The sequence below is a fragment of the Bos mutus genome, chromosome 2 (genome assembly GCF_027580195.1).
Source record: "Bos mutus isolate GX-2022 chromosome 2, NWIPB_WYAK_1.1, whole genome shotgun sequence".
NCBI classification, from domain to species: domain Eukaryota; kingdom Metazoa; phylum Chordata; class Mammalia; order Artiodactyla; family Bovidae; genus Bos; species Bos mutus.
Genome location: NC_091618.1, coordinates 99,822,080 through 99,840,838, shown reverse-complemented (window position 1 = coordinate 99,840,838; position 18,759 = coordinate 99,822,080). Strand labels below are relative to the sequence as shown.

The 18,759-nt window shown below is 39.2% G+C and overlaps 1 protein-coding gene across 7 annotated transcripts in view; it reads left to right on the top strand.

Moving 5' to 3' along the window:
• Positions 1-18,473, top strand: part of RBMS1 (RNA binding motif single stranded interacting protein 1) — a 220,041-nt gene extending 201,568 nt beyond the window's left edge. For 4 of the 7 annotated variants that reach the window (XM_005897272.3, XM_070357510.1, XM_070357525.1 and 1 more), the window contains exons 7-15: positions 4,425-4,540; positions 5,620-5,669; positions 5,796-5,889; positions 8,326-8,373; positions 9,252-9,302; positions 12,503-12,613; positions 13,549-13,629; positions 14,940-15,024; positions 15,855-18,473. In XM_005897272.3, the coding sequence (XP_005897334.1) occupies positions 4,425-4,540; positions 5,620-5,669; positions 5,796-5,889; positions 8,326-8,373; positions 9,252-9,302; positions 12,503-12,613; positions 13,549-13,629; positions 14,940-15,017 (629 nt within the window). In that variant the 3' untranslated portion in view covers positions 15,018-15,024; positions 15,855-18,473. The remainder of the gene's footprint in view (positions 1-4,424; positions 4,541-5,619; positions 5,670-5,795; positions 5,890-8,325; positions 8,374-9,251; positions 9,303-12,502; positions 12,614-13,548; positions 13,630-14,939; positions 15,025-15,854) is intronic. The other 3 variants (XM_070357522.1, XM_005897274.2, XM_005897273.2) reach the window with 3 other exon arrangements.
• The last annotated feature ends 286 nt before the right edge of the window (positions 18,474-18,759 follow it).

The window sequence follows — 18,759 nt, the reverse complement described above, 5'->3', positions numbered from 1 at the left end:
TACTGACATGGAAAGCTGAATGGGATATGGAACCACTCTGTAAGGGTCAGGAAAGCAGAGATAGACCCTAACAGAGCCCGTGTGGGAGGTATGCATCTGCAGAGAGAAGCCAGAGTTGTGCCCCCTATGGTAGAGAGGACCACAAGGTTTGGTTATAAACAAAGAAGGGACTGAAACAGGAAACACAAAAAAAGGATAGTATTTATTGGATCCTTAAATCGAAATTTTTAAGAGTCTTGGATAGTTTCTTGCATGTTGTTAGTTGAAGAACTTTGAAAGTAGCTGACAGTGATCATTAAGAAAGCTGATTACAGTTGCTGTGAAGTGAAAGTCACACAGTCATGTCCGATTCTGTGCAGCCCTATGGACTGTAGCCCACCAGGCTCCTCTGTCCATGGGATTCTCCAGGCAAGAATAATGGAATGGGTTGCCATTCCCTTCTCCAGAGGATCTTCCCAACCCTGGAGAAACCTGGATCAAACCCAGGTCTCCCACATCTCAGGCAGATTCTTTAGCATCTGAACCACCAGGGAAGCTCCTATAGTTGCTGAGTGGGCTACTTTTCCAAAACTGATAGAAAAGCTTCTATCAAAGGCAGTCTATGTCTTAGAGACTGTTATTTGGGATAAAATGCTCCATAGCTAGAAAAAAAGGAGTACTGGGGGGCAGTCGTTTCTCCAGCTGTTAGAACATGGTTAGGAAAAACGCCACTTTGTTAGAAATAGAAGAGAACTTGGAGTCCTCTGAGCAGTTGGATTAGATAAGTGAGGAGGATGTCCGGGAGGTCTGATCATGTGCTACAGTGCTTAGTCAAAGCAAGCATTCTAGAAATGATGTTGACTGTAGGTGTCCAGGAAAGACAGTTGAGCCTAAATAAATCGCTGCAGAGTCTAAACTTCAGAAGATGGGTAAGGACACAACTTGGTGGAGATGTGCAGGAAGCCATCGTGGGCATCCCCCCTGTGGCTCACAGCCCCTTAGGAGGGACTGTTGATGCCAGAGATCAGGCACTTGGTGAAAATTTCAACTGCGAAACAGACCAGAGAACATAATAATAGAGGAAAGAAGTGGTTAGAATTGTATGTTGCCTCACACAGAATACTAGTTGCTTCTTTCCCTGAAGCAACGACCCAACAACTGTCTGAAAACTGTCATTTCTACTGGGTTATGCTGCTGCTGCTAAGTCGCTTCAGTCGTGTCGGACTCTGTGTGACCCATAGATGGCAGCCCACCAGGCTCCTCTGTCCCTGGGATTCTCCAGGCAAGAACACTGGAGTGGGTTCCTGTTTCCTTCTCCAATGCATGAAAGTGAAAAGTGAAAGTGAAGTCGCTCAGTTGTATCCGACTCTTAGCGACCCCATGGACTGTAGCCTACCAGGCTCCTCCGTCCATGCGAGTCTCCAGGCAAGAGTACTGGAGTGGTTTGCCATTGCCTTCTCTGACTGGGGTGTAGTTCTTTGAAATAAGAAATTTGTTTTCCTAAGATATGGGACACCTGCCAATAGACACACTGTTTTAATGACTTACCTTTTTGGTTTTAGAGGAAGGAAAATATCTTAATGACAGTGCAGAATCATGTAGCAAATGTAATTCACTTTGTAAGATTCAACTACATTCTGTTCCATTTGTTTCATTTTAAATGATATATTTGCAAACATGTCATTGCTCACTTGATGTTTACCTCCTCATTACACGTCTTTAGCAGGCTTGATTGTTGCCTGAAATTGCTTTTTCGTTGACAGAGCTTAGTCGAGATGAATGAAAATGTGTTGGGAGCACCTTCCCACAGATAGGGAAGGCCTGTTTGGCCTCTCAGCAAAGGCGCAGCCTTGGCACTCCCCAGCGATGGCTCCCCAGCTGCCTCCATTCGCATCTGCCTGCCTGGGCAGCCCTGGGGAACATCCAGAATGATTCTGACTTGGTCACCTTCTTTCTCTGCTAATGGAGAAAAAATGGTGCATTTGCGTTGTTCCCTTTGAAGGGAACTTTTTTTTCTTTTTTAATTTAAGTTTCAGTCTTGGAGCTGATCTTTATAATGCCTCTAGATAAAAGCACTTCCCCAAAGTGAAGCCCCACAAAGTGCCGGCACCATCAAGTTTACTCTCTCTTGCTCCGCAAGGTTATGGGGAGACAGAATCCTAAAACCCTCAGATGTCATTGGAGGAAACATTTGTTACTATAAGGACCTTTCTAGATCAGTGGAGAGAGAGCTCTTGTTTCTTTCTAAGTTCTCAGTTTGTCCTCAGAAGTCAAGGATGAGGCATCGCCGGCCTCGACAGGCACTCTCTTCACTTCTGCTTGAATGTCTTTTTTTCTCCATCCCATTTCCATCTGATTCTGAAGGGCCAGTTGCAGGATTAAAAGCACTGTCAGTGATTAGAAAGCTCTCTGGTTTCACTACATCCATTTACTTTACCTTCAGTGATTGTTGGTGGAGGTGGAAATTTCCAAAAGTCAGTAGCTTTTTTTTTTGTTTGAAGAGACAGAGAATGTGGTTTAGGAATGTAGGATTTGGCCCCTGTCCATCGTCCATCACACCCGGCTTGCCTTAAATGGAAGAATGGAAGTTCCTCGCTCAGGAAATCAGTGGGTGGGGGAGGTAATGGAGTCAGAAGGGAAACTCAGGGCCCCTTTGTGAATGGTGGGGCCCACGTGTCTCACCAGACACAGGACAGCTTTGCCTGCACCTCCAGACACCCATAGCAGTACAGCTGCCATTCAGACCTGAGCTCACGTGCCAGCCCGTCCCTCTGGAGCAGCTCAGCCGGGGAGAGGGGAGAGGAGTACCAGTGGACAGCCTGCGAGGAGGAATGGCAGTGGGGCTTTGGTTATGTTTTGTTTTTTTGGCAGAGCAGTACTGAGAGACACTATTGCTTCCACACCCTGTCATTAGTGGGTGGGTAATAGTGATATAAAATAAGAGATGAATTAGGATAATAAGAGGCAAAGGAGAAAGGAGTAAATTTTCCACAAGTAATATTTTTCTCTTCATGGTTATTTAACTTTGAAACAGAACTTGAAAGTAGTAATCACCATTCCACGGTAGACAAAGGACTGAATGTAAGAGCCAGACACGAAGGTGTGCTTATCTTTATTATGTTAACTAGAAACATACTGAAACATGCACAACTTTTAGGAATACACTGCTGTTTGCATTACAGAAAAGAACATTTTTAAAAAGGAGAAGTTATGGGTGGCCTACTGTGTTGTTGCCTTTTTTTTTTTCCTTTTTCTTTTTTTTGGCTAATGAAGACGTAACCCTGGTGAGAAAAGTCTGTGCATCTTAGGCACCTTTTGCTTTTCTTCGACAGTTTTTTGGGATCATTTTATGAGGCGGATATATTGTAAAGCAACTCCAAGTGGGATGATTAAAGGCCCAAAAAAACCTTTAAAGACAGTGGGCAGGTATAGCTGTTTCCCTGCTTCAGCCCCAGAATAAATAAGACCTGTTTGTATTCATTCGTTGGTTCACCCAAGAGGGAATAAGTGCTTGCAGTATGCCAGACACTTAGGCACTAGAGGTAACAGGGATGAACAGAAGTCACTGCCCCCACGGAGCTTACACTCTGGAGGGGAGATAGACACCAGACAGATCGCCACATTCACAAAGTATTATAAATGCTCCAAATAAAAATGCAATGTGGCGGGGGTGGGGGTGGGCGTGTGAACTGAGAGAGTAGCACTGAAGTGTCTGCGCTACCATGTGTGAAACAGACAGCTAGTGGGAAGCTGCTCTATGGCCCAGGGAGCCCAGCTTGGTACTCTGTGATGCCCCAGAGGGTAGGAAGGGGAGGGTGGGAGGAAGGCTTAAGAGGGAAGGGATGTATGTGTACCTATGGCTGATTCATGTTGTTGTAACACAGAAAGTAACACAACATTGTAAAGCAGTTACATTCCAATTTTTTAAAAATTAAAAATTTTAAAATCGTATGAATAAATAGTAAGCGCCTATAAAAAAAAAAAAAGTACAGTGTGAGCAGTATACAGGGGAACTTGTTTTCTCCTGGAGGAAGTGAAGACCTCTCTGAGGAATTACAATGGAAAATTACAGGAGCATTTTTAAGTGGAGGAGGGGAGGGTGACCGTCCTAGTTACATCTGAAGATTCACAGGGATGGGGTTGAAGAGGGCCCACACCCAAAGAAATACCCAAGTGAATCAAAGGCTGCCTTTGCCTCCTCGGAATAGCTCTTTAAATGTTTTATTACACTCCAGTTTGAAGTAAACAGCTAACATTTTGTGCACTGTTTCTCACCAGTGGGTCCTCTTCTAAGGGTCTGAATAAACTTTTGCCTTGAAGTATTCTCTTAGTTCCCTTCAAGCACCAACACTGCTCCTATTAAAAAAAAAAAGAATTCAGTTATATTTTACCACTTGTAGACACATACAATTCTGGTTTCCTGTTATTTTTCCCTGTTTATTCAGCTCCTACAGAACCGTTATTGTGTAAATTTGCGGATGGCGGACAGAAGAAGAGACAGAACCCAAACAAATACATCCCAAATGGACGGCCCTGGCACAGAGAAGGAGAGGTGAGACTTGTAAGTCCTTTCTTGAAACTTCTGTGGGGCTGTGTCATCACGCAAAATACGAGAGTAGTTACATGCGCAGCATCTTGACATGGTTATCACGTTCTAAAATAGGGACTAGGGTTAAAACTTCATTATCCAGATAGTGTCACGTGAGGACTTCTCACAGTGAATACACAGCTAAGGGAGTGATGGTTCTCCCAACAGACAATAGGTGGTGGAAACAGCCGTGTTTACCAGTTAGCAGCATTTATTTAAAAAAAAAAAAATAAAGCATTTTAAATTGCTGTAAGAAATGCACATCTACAGCTAAGTTGCTTCAGTCGTGTCCGACTCTGTGCGACCCCATAGACAGCAGCCCACCAGGCTCCCCTGTCCCTGGGATTCTCCAGGCAAGAACGCTGGAGTGGGTTGCCATTTCCTTCTCCAATGCATGCATGCATGCTAAGTCGCGTCAGTCGTGTCCGACTCTATGTGACCCCATGGACAGCAGCCCACCACACAAGTGGTCTTAAATGTTATGATTTCTTAGAATTACAGTTTTATTTAGAAATTATTTTAAATATTATTAAAATAAATAGTATATTTGTCATTCAGGTATTTTTTACCTAATTCTTTTCAATAATGTTCTTTAGAAAAAGAAAAAGAGCTCAATTTCTTAATAAAAATGTTGGCCCTCCATTTCCCCATACTAACCATAAATAAATTGTTCTTTTGTTTTGGGTTTTTTTAAGTAACATATTGGTTCAAGAATGTCTAAGGAACTGCCATTCAGTAGAATGTTCTACAGTCTGTACTGTCCAGAGGTTGCCACTAGTCACTTGTAACGCCTTTGAAATGTAGCTGGTATGGTAGAGGGACTCAGCTTTTCATTTAAGTTTAAATAGCTGTCTTTGACTAAGGGCTGCTACGTTGTACAGTGCCAATCTAGAGCTTAATTCTCATGTTGAGTTTATAATTACGTGTGTCTAACATAAACTCTCAATTTTATCAAATACTAAACTATCCCCATTTTTTGTTGCCATGAGTCTGAGAAATGGAATTTTTAATTTGTACCTTTGCAGATGAATGTTTCTTTTTCTTTCCCATAGGCTGGAATGACACTTACTTATGACCCAACCACAGCTGCTATACAGAATGGGTATGTCATTAAGATAAATACATAATAGCTAGAGGGAAAATGTGAAGGTGGAAAATATCAGACGTTTATTCCATGAATGATTGTGCTTAAAGGATTACTTAATAAAGGCTTTTGTGTTTGTTCTAGATTTTATCCTTCACCATACAGTATTGCTACAAACCGAATGATTACTCAAACTTCTATTACACCCTATATTGCGTCTCCTGTATCTGCCTACCAGGTTTGTACCTTAAGGATTCATCAAGAGTATGACAGCTTGCCAACCGTGAATCACTGCTATGTTTTTATGTATCTTAAAATTTTGAACACTTACAATGAAATTTTAAGTCAAATGTTAGGCAGCTCAGATACCCAATTTAGAATTAGCTGCTTTTGATTTGACAGAGTGATTTATTTTTGTGTTTAGGAGAATGTACAACAAAGGGAAATGGTTGTCAGTTTTTGAAATTATAGCATTTTAGAATTGGGACAAACTCAGATGCTTCCTTTACAACAGGCCCTGCCGCTGGACACCATGTGTCCCAGACATTGAAACTGGAAGAGAATTGCCGTTAGGTAAAATACGGAATAGATCTGCACTGTTCCTTTGTTAATTTGTCAGCAGAAACTAACAAAAGAGCAAGCAAATATGCTAATAAATGAAGATGTGTCTCTATCAGGTAACATGAAATGAGCAATGCAATGAGACTTGAGGCCAAAAAAGGAGAGGCGGCTTCCCATTTAGGTTATTTTTTGAAGAGGCTTTACCTTACACTTCCAACTTAGAACCAAGATCTCCTTCGGCACCTTGTGGTTATACTGATGTGGTTTTATTGGAGGGGTAGCTCCTGTTCTCCATGAATCCTGGTTGTACATGTATTTCTTCTCCCATTTTGGAGTGCCTCTCACAAGGTCACCACCTTGGCCCAGACAAGAACACCAACGGAGTCAGTTACAGACATAGGAATACACTTTTGTTAACTGTTGAGATCCTGTGTGACTAAACTTTTGTGTATTCTTGTCTTTAAAACAATTGAATTAGATATTGTAACCCTGGATTTGGTGGTAGGGGTAATATCTAATACCTGTGTAATTTCACATCTATAAGCCTCAGTTTCCTCATCTTTAAAATGGGGATAATAATAGTTTCTATCTCATAGGCTTATGATAACAACTAAAGGAGATTATCTGTGTAAAGAGCTCAACCCAGTACCTGGCCTATGATTAGCACTCAATAAATGTTAGCTATGATTATCATTATTGTCCTTTACACTTTACATCCAGGATTAACTGGCTGGTAAGAGTATATCCATTCTGCTTTTTTAAAATAATGGATTGGTCAACATAAGCAATATAGCAAAGGTGGTTCTGGCTAAAAGCATAAAAGTAGCTCTGAATAACAAAGAGAAGTGTTTAAATGCCCTAAAACTGAAGTTGTAAAGTAGCATTCACAGCCTCCCTCAGCTTCTAGGTTCTTTTCACTTCTTTCTCTGAGCCGTCACTCATTGTCTTTTATCTCTGGGTTGTTAAGTTTCTTCCGCTGCTACTTTGATCTGCTCATCTGCTCGGTGTAGCACTCACTCATTTAATCCCTCTCTAATGATTTTGAACTTAAGATTTGTTTCTTTTCTTGCCTATCTGAGATTCACTGAGATCTGCTGCAGTGCATTTTCCCTAATTAACAATTCCTGTATCTGACTTTAAAGGATAGTCTTCTTTCTTAACTATTTGAACTTTGCAACCTCTAATAGGGACAAGTAAGCATATTCTCAGGCAAATGAAAGATTGTGCATATTAATTTCAGTGTATGCACTGTAGACATTTACAGCTATGAATATCTTCTCACAACCTCCTTTTCTGTCTTTACTATAATGGCAATGACCATTTTGGCCACAAAATTATTTCATAGAGTAGAAGAAAATTAGGTGACCAGTGTTGTTAATAGATTTGATAGACCTAACTGGAAACAGCATTTCATTACAAAGGCCTGATTTCTTTTCCTGGGCAATCTGTTTCCCTAAGATACGTGTGGAATTTTGTTCCAATTGCCTGGCCCTCAGTGGCATTACTTGTTAGATCCTCAACCCCATAAGTTCAGGGGCCCAATGGGGTCAGAAAATGGGATTTAAGTGATCTGTGATTCTCTAAAATGCAAAGTGTCACTGGTATGTATGCAGTCAGGTGCAGAGGGAAAGGTCTATTTCCTTCATCAGGTTTTCAAAAGGATTCATGATTCAAAAGAGAATAAAGAATCAATAAAGAACATAGATTATTATTCCCATTTTATAGTTAGGGAAAATTGAGGAAAAGAAATTGACAGCAGCAGATTTGTTGCTTCAGAAAGAAAATTGGATTAGATGTCATGGCTCCCTAACCCCATGATGATATGAGCTATTAGATTATCAGGACCACAGAAATATACCACGGATGAGTGCATCTGGCCCAAATTGGGGTCTGCAGGGAGCTGCTCGCCTCCCCGTGATGTTTTCAGTGAAGGCCTGGCGCTCGTGTTGGAGCGGGCCTTTCTCCACTAAACCACTATATGCTTATATTAATACAATTGGATTTGAGAAATTGGCATCTGGAAGAAACCACCAATATCCCGATGGGGAAAGGCTGCAGTCCAGATAATTGAAATGCTAACGAGGCAGAAGCACTTAACTTTGGTCTGCCTTAGGTGGCAAAGGAAACCAGAGAAAACAAGTATCGGGGCTCTGCTGTCAAGGTAAATCACAACCCATTCTTCCCCCATGACTCTTCCCCGTGTCCTCTCTGTAGAACCTCTTAACAGTGGAGGATGAGATGCAGGAGGGTTTTGTTCTCAAGAATTAAGAGGCAAGCTTATTCTGAAATCTAACCTCAGGAAAGCTTTGGGTATCAAGAAATGGGCCAATAGTCTTTTCTCTAGAGTGGCAGAAACTTCCCTGCTTTCTTCCATGCCACAGAATCTGACTCTCAGTCATTTCTCAGTCCAGAGGGTCTACTGTACAGATATCCTTTTAACTGTAGATGTCAGGATCTAGTTACTAAAGTTTAATTTTCTAAATATGAATTTCAGATTTTTATATTTCACACTAACTAGAAATTATTGACCACCAGACAAGATTTCTGAAATACAATGTCCTGGGAGTTGAATTTGATTACTCTTAAAATAAGCACATACTTTAAGGGTTAGTTTCTAGTAAGATGTGCTGGAATGAATTCTCATTCCTCTCTATTCCTCAAGCACCTATGTTCCTACCTTGATTGTAACACTTTTCACTGTTTCTTTGAGTTGTTTATTTGTTTATCTCCCTTGCTTAGATAGTAAATTTCTTGAGGGTGGGGCCCATGTCTTATTGCCTTTATGTCTTTGGTGCTTGATACTCAAATACTTTTTCAGTGGGCAGATGGAACTTGGTTTTAAATAATCATTTCATCCTATTCAGAGTGACCAGTTTGTCAAGAACTCTTAACTGCCTTAAGTTAAATCCTTTTAATCAGTTGATAGTATTGTTTCTTTATTTTCCTCCTGTAGATTTTAACATGATTAAAAGAGCTCTAGAGAAATAAGTAGCGCTCCTATGGAAATCAATGTTTCTTCCAAAATCCTTCCTTTTCCAGGTGCAAAGTCCTTCCTGGATGCAACCTCAACCATATATCCTACAGCACCCTGTAAGTTTCTCATCTTAATGGCTTTGTAGTTTTCAAGTAAGCTATGTATACGTTCAAAACCATTCTCTGGGTTTAAATCATTTGTGCAAAGGTGGTATAAGTATTTGGGAAATGTTAAATATGGGATATTGAGAATGTATAAGTTCATTATAAAACTTTAACTCGTCTTAAAACAAATTGGTAGTTGACATTAAGTTAGATTTGCAATCCATGAGAATTTAAATATAGGAGATCATTCCACTGAATTTTTAAATTTTAAAGTTTTTAAATTGCTAAATTTTTAACCATACTTGTGATGAAATAGCTCTCTTTGTCTACATTCTGTTTAATGCAAATATAAAGTGTTCAAAATTGACCTAGAGTTTTTTCATCAGTGTTAACCTCTCCATGGAAATTTTAAATACTAAAATAGTAATGCCCACTGAGGGTAAATAACAAATGTGATTTCTTTAGTGACACGGGCATGCACTGTACTTACATATATATTACATTTTTTAAATTGAATGAGTAACACTTCACCTTATTAGGTAGTATATGGAATGTATTTTTCAAAAATACATAAAATCCAGTTTGTTGAATTAGAACATGAGTTTAGAATGTTGAAAAATAAAGATAAAAAACAAAAATCACAAAAAAGACTAAGGATGCCTAATATAATCTGGATGCTCACCGCAAAGCAGCCACAAAGTGAGCCTAAGCTTTCTAATAACCAATGCAAAATGGGAATCTTAATAAGCAGTATAGCTCATAGTGCTTATAAAACAGATCCGTTGCATAGGAGAAAGCACATTGTTCTTGGCCTTAAAATGAGACAGGAATTTCTTTAGGACAACTTCTGAAAGAGGACACTACACAGTGTTAGACCAGGCATGTGAAACAGCAGAACAGGGACATGTTCTGAACAGGAAGTTGCTGAGATGACTTTGAAGAAGGAGAAAAAGCATGTTTAGTTGATAACACAGGAGAGGAGCTCTCTGATGATGTATCTATATGTGTTATATTGTCTGTATAAACATGCACACATGTGTTTCTACACACCCACACATATATCTACCCACATCCACCCACTAAGCCACACAAACGCTCATGGCAGTCTACACCCCAGGTACTCTGTGCTGTCCTATTCAGGAATGCTAGAAATCGGCTCATTTTTCATTTAGGGGCTTTCTAGGACAATAACTCCTACAGATGAATGAGGAAGAGCAGCAAGAAACTCCTGAATTTTATAGACTTCTGAGTCATTTACATGTTACCACTCACTTTTGAATGATGCACATTAAAAAATTTTAAATGGAAAAAAATCTTATGAAATGTATTAATAACAAGTGATCTCTGACATGGGCTTCCCTGGTAGCTCAGCTGGTAAAGAATTGGCCTACAATGCAGGAGATTCTGGTTTGATTCCTTGGTTGGGAGGATCCGCTGGAGAAGGGATAGGCTACCCACTCCAGTATTCTTGGGCTTCCCATGTGGCTCAGCTGGTAAAGAATCTGCCTGCAATGCGGGAGACCTGGGTTCGATCCCTGGGTTGGGAAGATCTGGAGAAGGGAAAGGCTACCCACTCGTTTTCTGGCCTGGAGAGTTCCAGGGACTGTAGTCCTTGGGGTCACAAAGAGTCGGACACGACTGAACGACTTTCACACAACTACTATCTCTGACATGAATCTTCATCCTTTGGTAATCTTCTCCTGGAGGGAGGAGGGCTTACCTATTAGAGACAGGTAGCACATCTCTTAGTTGAACACCATTGAGACCGCTGTAGTGTGTGCTGAGACAGCAGTAGTGTGTGCAGAAGGACCCGCCTGAGAAGTCATTCCTTTTCTGCACCCAGATTTAGACTGCCTGAGACTAGCACTAAAGTTCCTGCACATCAGCTTTTACCCTCAATTGTGTATCTAACTATCAATAAATAACTGTTTTTAAGAGATAATGAGTCAGTCGCAGTGATACCAAAAACCTAACATTAATAATTGTATGATGTATCAGAGTAATTGCATCCTCAGGTAATTGGATGATTGCTGAAGTGAGAGGAATGCGATAATCTGTAAGAATATTACAATAGGATAAATTAGAGAAGATGCAAAAATCCAGAAATAGAACTAATTGAATATCATATACAATTAGGGTGCCATTAAGTAATCATTAAAAATGATAATGAGAGCAAGGCAGTAAGTTAGGTAAATATTAATAATGGAATGTTAAGTTAAAAAGCAAAACCCAGAATATGAAGTAGTTTCGTATTTTATATGAACCTGGTTGCAACTCTGTAAAAATATGTGGAAACCAGAATCCATGCAGTGCTACCCAGACACTGCTAACAGCCATGTATTAGAGACAGGCTGGGTTATATGAGTGATTTTTTTTCACCCCTCCTCTGTGTTTTTAACTATATTTAATTTAATTTAATTAATTTATTTATTTTTAATTGGAAGGTAATTGCTTTACAGCTATGTTTAATTTTGTTTTTGAAGACCAGAATTTTTTCCAATGAAGTCAAAGATTCTGAAATTAGATTATTAATTATATCTGAATCTGCTTCCCTCCCCTGGCACCAAATTACAGTTGCAAGTTCTGAGAAACACTGAGTGAATGAAGACTGTGATCTTGACCCTAAAAGCCTGACCTTGAATCAAATGACTATTTTTTTTAACATTTTTAAATAAGATGCTGTATTTATAATATGCAGTATAGTATATTGTGTTGTGACTGCATAAAACATCAACTGTCATTTACTTTAAAAATGAATTAAGTATTTTGTAACCCTGCCAGCCCAAGGTAGTTTGTGTTTCCTGTCACAGCACATAGTCCCGTGAACTAGCTTGCTTTACAGTTAAGTGAAGAGGAAGGGAGAGGTATTTAATAGAGAGGGATTTCTGTGAAGTGAGTGCTCTTTAGAAAAGTCTCAGGGAGACTTACCTGGTGGTCCAGTGGCTGAGACTCCATGCTCCCAGTGCAGGGGCCCTGGGTTTGATCCCTGGTCAGAGAGCTAGATCTCACATACAGCTGAACAAAGATTTTACAAGTCTTAGCACAATCTAGACGATTTTTAAGAAATCGCAGATGACACAGTTTACAAGTTTGAAGGGAGGTTATTTTTGCTTCATGTTCTGCAGCAGGCTAAGCCATTTCCTATGGAAAAGGTGCTTCCAGAATTCCGCTCCTCCCTCAGTGTGTCTCACTTGCTCTGTCTGACTCCCCAGGGTGCTGTGTTAACTCCCTCCATGGAGCACACCATGTCACTACAGCCTGCGTCTATGATCAGCCCTCTGGCCCAGCAAATGAGTCATCTGTCACTTGGCAGCACCGGAACAGTAGGTGGCAAATTAATATCATGTGTCTTAGCTTACAGAGGAGGCTAAATTCGTGCAGCCCGGTTTTCCTTATCAGTTATAGGCTCTATAATGTCAGAGATTATATCTGATCCCCTCTCACCTCCCACATTGCCTTCCACATAGTAAATACTCAGAGATTTCTTGATTAATTGATGAGCTAAAAGTCTGTCCTCTGACTGGCTGTCTCTCCTGTATCAGAATATAGCATCCAAACAAGACCACTTGTAGCCCTAATAACTGGTATCATTCATTCACACTGGCAGACCTGGTCTCATAAAGCCAAAGATGAAGGTGATACATGGTAATAAAGGCAGGGGATTTTTCCCCACTTACTTCCAATTGTATGGTTTTTAGGGGCACTGAATCACAATCGTAGTATTGACTTTTTCCCCAAGTCCAGGGTTGCATTTGGGTATGGAGTTGAGCTGATATCAGACTAATTTCCAGGTTTGATATGTGTAGCATTTAGATGGTAAGATGACCAAAGGCTTTTAATTGAGACCATATCTGTGGTGACTTAATAGAACAAAGGGTAGTATTTTCTTTGCTTACGTTCACAGCAAACAGCAGCAGCTCGTCAAGGCTAAACCAGGGCCACATACATCGAATGAGAAATCTCTCCTGCCTTTGGAGAAGGATAATTTTCAGCATCAGGAAAGCAAGGGTCCATTTTCCATTTTTTTCCCATTTTTCAGTGACCTGCTGAAGATCTAAGGCATTTACTTCTTGGGTCTCCACTTATGGGAACAATTCTAATTCAGGCAGCTGCTGGAAATGAATGAGGTTTTTTGAGGGAGAAATTTTTCTAGATTAAAATAGCACATTAGTGATATTGAATTATTGAGGATGAGAAACTGTAATGATCTGCACCCATGGCTTGTCATTGGCCACCCTGACCGTATTCTTCTTTTCAGTACATGCCTGCCACGTCAGCTATGCAAGGGGCCTACTTGCCACAGTACACACATGTGCAGACGGCGGCAGTTCCTGTGGAGGTTGGTACACACCATCCAGTGGCCATCATGGCAATGAGTAGTTTCAAAAGTGGGTAAATCAGAACTCAAGGAAGAATCAAATCAAAAGTGAAACATGTACATAAAGAACTGAGTTTAGAGGGAGTGTATGCTTAGAGTTGTTTTCAACTATGAAATATAATTCTCTGCATACAGCTTAACATAGCAATATCCAAGCCACACCCCCAGGGCTCCCTGAAATATTTTAATATTTTCTAAGCTTGTAGCACATTTCATTACCCCCTCAAGTCTCTATCCTGTCTCCTATAAAATGATACTTCCAGGCAAATTAAGATAAAGCTGGAGATTGCAGTCCTGGTACCAAAGATTATATCAATAATAATCATTATAAAAATCTGTTATAATTAAATACTTAGAAAAAATACTTCAGAATTTAACAGGGATAAAAAATCATACCTGTTTTTGTAGAAGACTTAATAGAGCTAAATAACTCTTAGTTCTTGTTACGGAAGAGACTAGTATGATATTAATATGGAAGAAATCTGACATTTGAATTCAAGTTGGGCAGAAAACAGTGTTTTCCTGCAAAATATCCTTGAAATTCTAAGGAAATTTATCTACCCAGTCGATCCCATCAGCTAGTTACATCCCGTAGGTTCCAATTCCAAAAACAGCCCTAGGATTGTGGCTGAATTACAGGGGAGGTAGGGTTTTTTGTTTTGTTTTGTTTTATTTGCCTCTAAATGATTTAAATTTGTGCAGTTATTGGCAACCACAGTTACTGGAACCCACAATCCGTATCTGCAGTGCTGAAACAAACAAATCTTAAAAATTTTCTTTGTAACTACTTCAGCAAAACCCTGACCTGTGGCAGAAGCCCAGCTGAACTGACACAAGACGAGGTCTTTGCCCCATTTACACTGTATCTTCATACTTTTCAGCACAGACCTGTTAATGTGTTTGATCATAAGGTACAGTCTGAGACCCCACTGAGTATCATCGGTGATACACAGCATATGCATAGTATATTTCAGATTGTAAAATCTGAAATTACTGAGGTCCAAGTCATATCTGCCCCAAAGGATGAGAAATTTGTTTAATAAATTGTAGTTTGATGTGAAGAGATGACAACTACAAGTTGGATGAGGTTCTTTGGGTCTATCAGACATTTAAACTCCTTAGGGAAGTAATTAACCTTGAAGGCTCTACATGACATTAAGAAAATCACTTGTAAGCAGTGCTTGTCTTTACGATGTGGGACTCAGTCCAATCTGGGTAGTAGAGTTTGGATTTCATTGCTCACATGTCTCATCTGTTCTGCTTTGTTGTAGGAGGCGAGTGGTCAGCAGCAGGTGACTGTGGAGACGTCTAATGACCATTCTCCATATACCTTTCAACCCAATAAGTAACTGTGAGGTATGAGGGAACCATCTCCATCACTGTAGGGCTCAAGTCAAGGAAAGGCTATGATGATTTTATCAGAATGGTACTTAGAACAACTCAGGTCTGGTCACGCTGCTTCAATCATGGCAAGGGAATCCAGTGTTGCTGAAATCTTAAAATCAGGGATTTTGTGGTCTTGTAAATTAAGTATTCTGTCCAAAAAGAACACAGTGCCTTATATTGACATCAAATGTATGTTTGCTGTCTCTCCCTCCCTATCTGCCTCCAGAATCAGTAACATAATCAGAGAATACCAGGTACCAAATTTGTCCTACATTTTTATATATATAGATAGATAGATAGATATGTGTGTGTGAGAGAGTATATACCTATATATATATATATCCTATATTTATATTATTTTAATGCTCACAGACTGAAGGAAAAACAGTGTGAGATTTTGCTTAGTCTAGCATTACAAGACTAGCAGTATCTTGACAGAATCAAATGTGAGCATCCTTAGATTGATAGATTGCTTTCCTTACTCTCACTTGAACCACGTATCTCAAAACTTGCACTCTGCCATGCAGATTACATTGAACAACTGTGTGGAACATAGAACACTTGGGTTTCTAGATTGCCCTGGTGAAGTATGTTGCAGGTCTGAGATTTGAAAGGTGGACTCGGGACATAGAAAGCGACCCTCAGTTCCAGAACTTGCATTTACTGACCTACCACCAGTGATGAGCAGATCCTTTCTCAAACATATATGTCTTTAAAGCAAGAAAGAAATGACAAAGCTCTGTGGTCTGTTACACCAACAGTTACAAGAGCATTTGTTTTTTTATATTTTTCTCTTCCAGATGTACAGAAGGGTGTTCTTACATGAAGAAGGTTGTGAAGGCTGAACAATCATGGATTTTTCTGATCAATTGTGCTTTAGGAAATTATTGACAGTTTTGCACAGGTTCTTGAAAACGTTATTTATAATGAAATCAACTAAAACTATTTTTGCTATAAGTTCTATAAGGTGCATAAAACCCTTAAATTCATCTAGTAGCTGTTCCCCTGAACAGGTTTATTTTAGTAAAAAACAAAAAACAAAAAAATAAGCAAAAAAAAAAAAAAAGATTTTTATCAAATGTTATGATGCAAAAAAAAGAAAAAAAAAAGAAAAAAGGGAAAAAAAAAAAAAGAAAACTTCAATTCTCTGGGTATGCACAAAGACCATGAAGACTTACTCAAGTGCATGACCGGATTCTTGTGGTTTTGTTCATTTTGTGTTTCGTTGTGTTTTTCCCGCTGTATGAAATGGGCTTTCTGACGTTTAAATAGTCCGACTTCACCCCTGGTGTTCTGTGCTTGCAGTGAGAGTGTGACCGCCAGTGTCTCTCTTCTTTGCTTTCCGTTTTCCTTTCCACGTCGTGTGAAGTGTCTTATCCTTTTCTATGAATTCCAATTTGCCTTAACTCTTTTGATGCTGTAGCTGTTTCAGTAAAAGTTAGTTCAAACTAATGATGTAGAATGCTTTGACCAAATGGGCTGGTCTATTATGCCTTGTAAAACAGCAGCATAGGGCTTTTAAAAGGTAGTCAATAAAAGTTGCTGAAATTTTGGCTTTTTTAAATATGTAGTAGGTGTTTTTAATGATTTTTCACATAATGTGTAAGGTAGTGAAATGCAAGAAGGGAAAACTGTTTTGTGTGAAACACATTTTCTGACTGGGGAACTTTTAATAGGGTGAATTGTTTGTAAGGCTGTACGCCAACAGTTTCCTCTGATAGTTTGACTGATTTAGGATATCTGCTGTATGATGCAATGTAAAGTCTTTTTTGCCTTTTTTCAGGAAAAAAAAAAAACTAACTTGATGTTCTAGATTTAGTGTAGGTAGCGTTGGGGCAGGGGGTGGGGGGTGGGGGAGGGGAGTCACCGACTGTTTTGTCCTTCCTTTAAACTAATGACAGTGCTTTAGAATGAGAATGACGCCTGAGATCTGGCAAACCGAGAAAAAAAATGTTGCTATTGCAACTAAATGGCAAAAGCTAAAAGTAAGGATTTATCTTCAAACATAAAGCTGAGATATGAATAGAAGCAAAATGATTGGCTACTAGCTCTCTCTATTATGTAAATTTGAGAAATAAAAATTACTTGGCACTTTTAAAGGTAACTTCACCAAAGACCGAAGAGCCAGTAACCAGTAGCTCCAACTAGTCTCAGCATCACATCTTCTGTGCTCTTTATTTTTGCCGGACCAGTTTGCGGTTAGGAGAATGTGCCTTTTTTGTACCTTTGCATTTAGGTTTTCTAATTTTAATTGATGTATGGACACACACAAACAAAAAAGCATGAAGGAGGATTTGGATCCAAGCAGTGCCACACTTTACATCATCACTACAAGTGTTCAGTGTAAAGAAAACCCAATTTTGAAACTATGAAATTCCTGATTCATAAATACACAGTTATTTCTACTTTAGTACCTAGAAGATAATTCACTGTTATTAAAGCTCTTTTATTAAGACAATTGCATATGTTTGAAAAGCAATGGTAAATTAAGTTGTCTTCCAAAACTGTGTACTTGTCTGGTCAACTGTGTGTGATCAGTTATCTACCTCAGAGTCTATTTTCTTTTGTGCTGGGACAGGTTGCTGGCCCTCCCTGTTTCCACAGACCAAATCCTTCCTAGCTCAGGAGCTAGGCCTAAGCAGTTATTTCTTTCGAGTATTTTTTAGTTCTTAAAATTTATGCTTGTATTTGATTATAGATGTCAGTGACATTTCATAGTTTCAAAAGTCCTTGCTGCTCTGAGAAGTGTAGATTCTAGTGAAAATTACATAGTCATAAGAGAAATGTGTTTTTGTTTTTGTTTTTGTTTCCTTTTTTTAAAGTTGTGGTATTATTGGTTCTATGCTCCCTGGAATATTACTGCTTTGTGAAAGTCCAGACCGAACGCAGCGCCCTCTTTGTACCTAGTACGTTATAAACCTGGGTCTCTCACTACTTGATATTTTTGCATTAGTTAAGACAGAAATTTGATAGCTCAGTTAGAGAGGAGGGAAAATCTGCTGCTAGAAATGTCTGAACTAAGTGCCATACTCGTCTGGGTAAGATTTGGGAAACATAACCTCTGTACATAAAAAAAGAAAAAAAAAAATCAGTTAAACATCACATAGTAGACAGCCATTAAATTATAAAAAAATTAATTTATGAAGAAAGACCTTTTGTACAGATTGAAAAAAAAAAGATTTTCATAGAGATATCTATATGATCAAGAGAGTTAATTTTTTATTTTTGTTTTACTAGTGCCACAAACTTGCCAGTGGTAACTTATTTGTCCGGTTCAAGATAACTCTGTAGTTTTCTTTCCTAGGACTTGTTGTTAAACGCCAAAAGACATTTTTGAACTGTACATTTGATCAGATTGTTAGCTTTTTTCTGTTTTATTTCTTTTGAAAACCTTTGAATAAAAAACATCTGAAATTTTATTTTTTCCTGTCAGTTTCTTTTTAGGTTAAATGTGTATCAGAATTTCATTTCATTTCTGATCTCTTCCTTCAGTTCAGTGAATTGGTTGGAAATTGAGTTGCAAATTATTTTAGATTCAGTATGTATTCAAAATACATTTCCTTTGAAAGAATTGGAAAAACCATCCCACCGTCTCATTTTTGGCTATTTCAGTTCATGGACGCAAGGACAGCCATTAGCTCACCACGTTTCCTCTCGGCAAATTCCACCTTTGGTCTGTCCTTAAAGGTCAAAGAACCATATCCC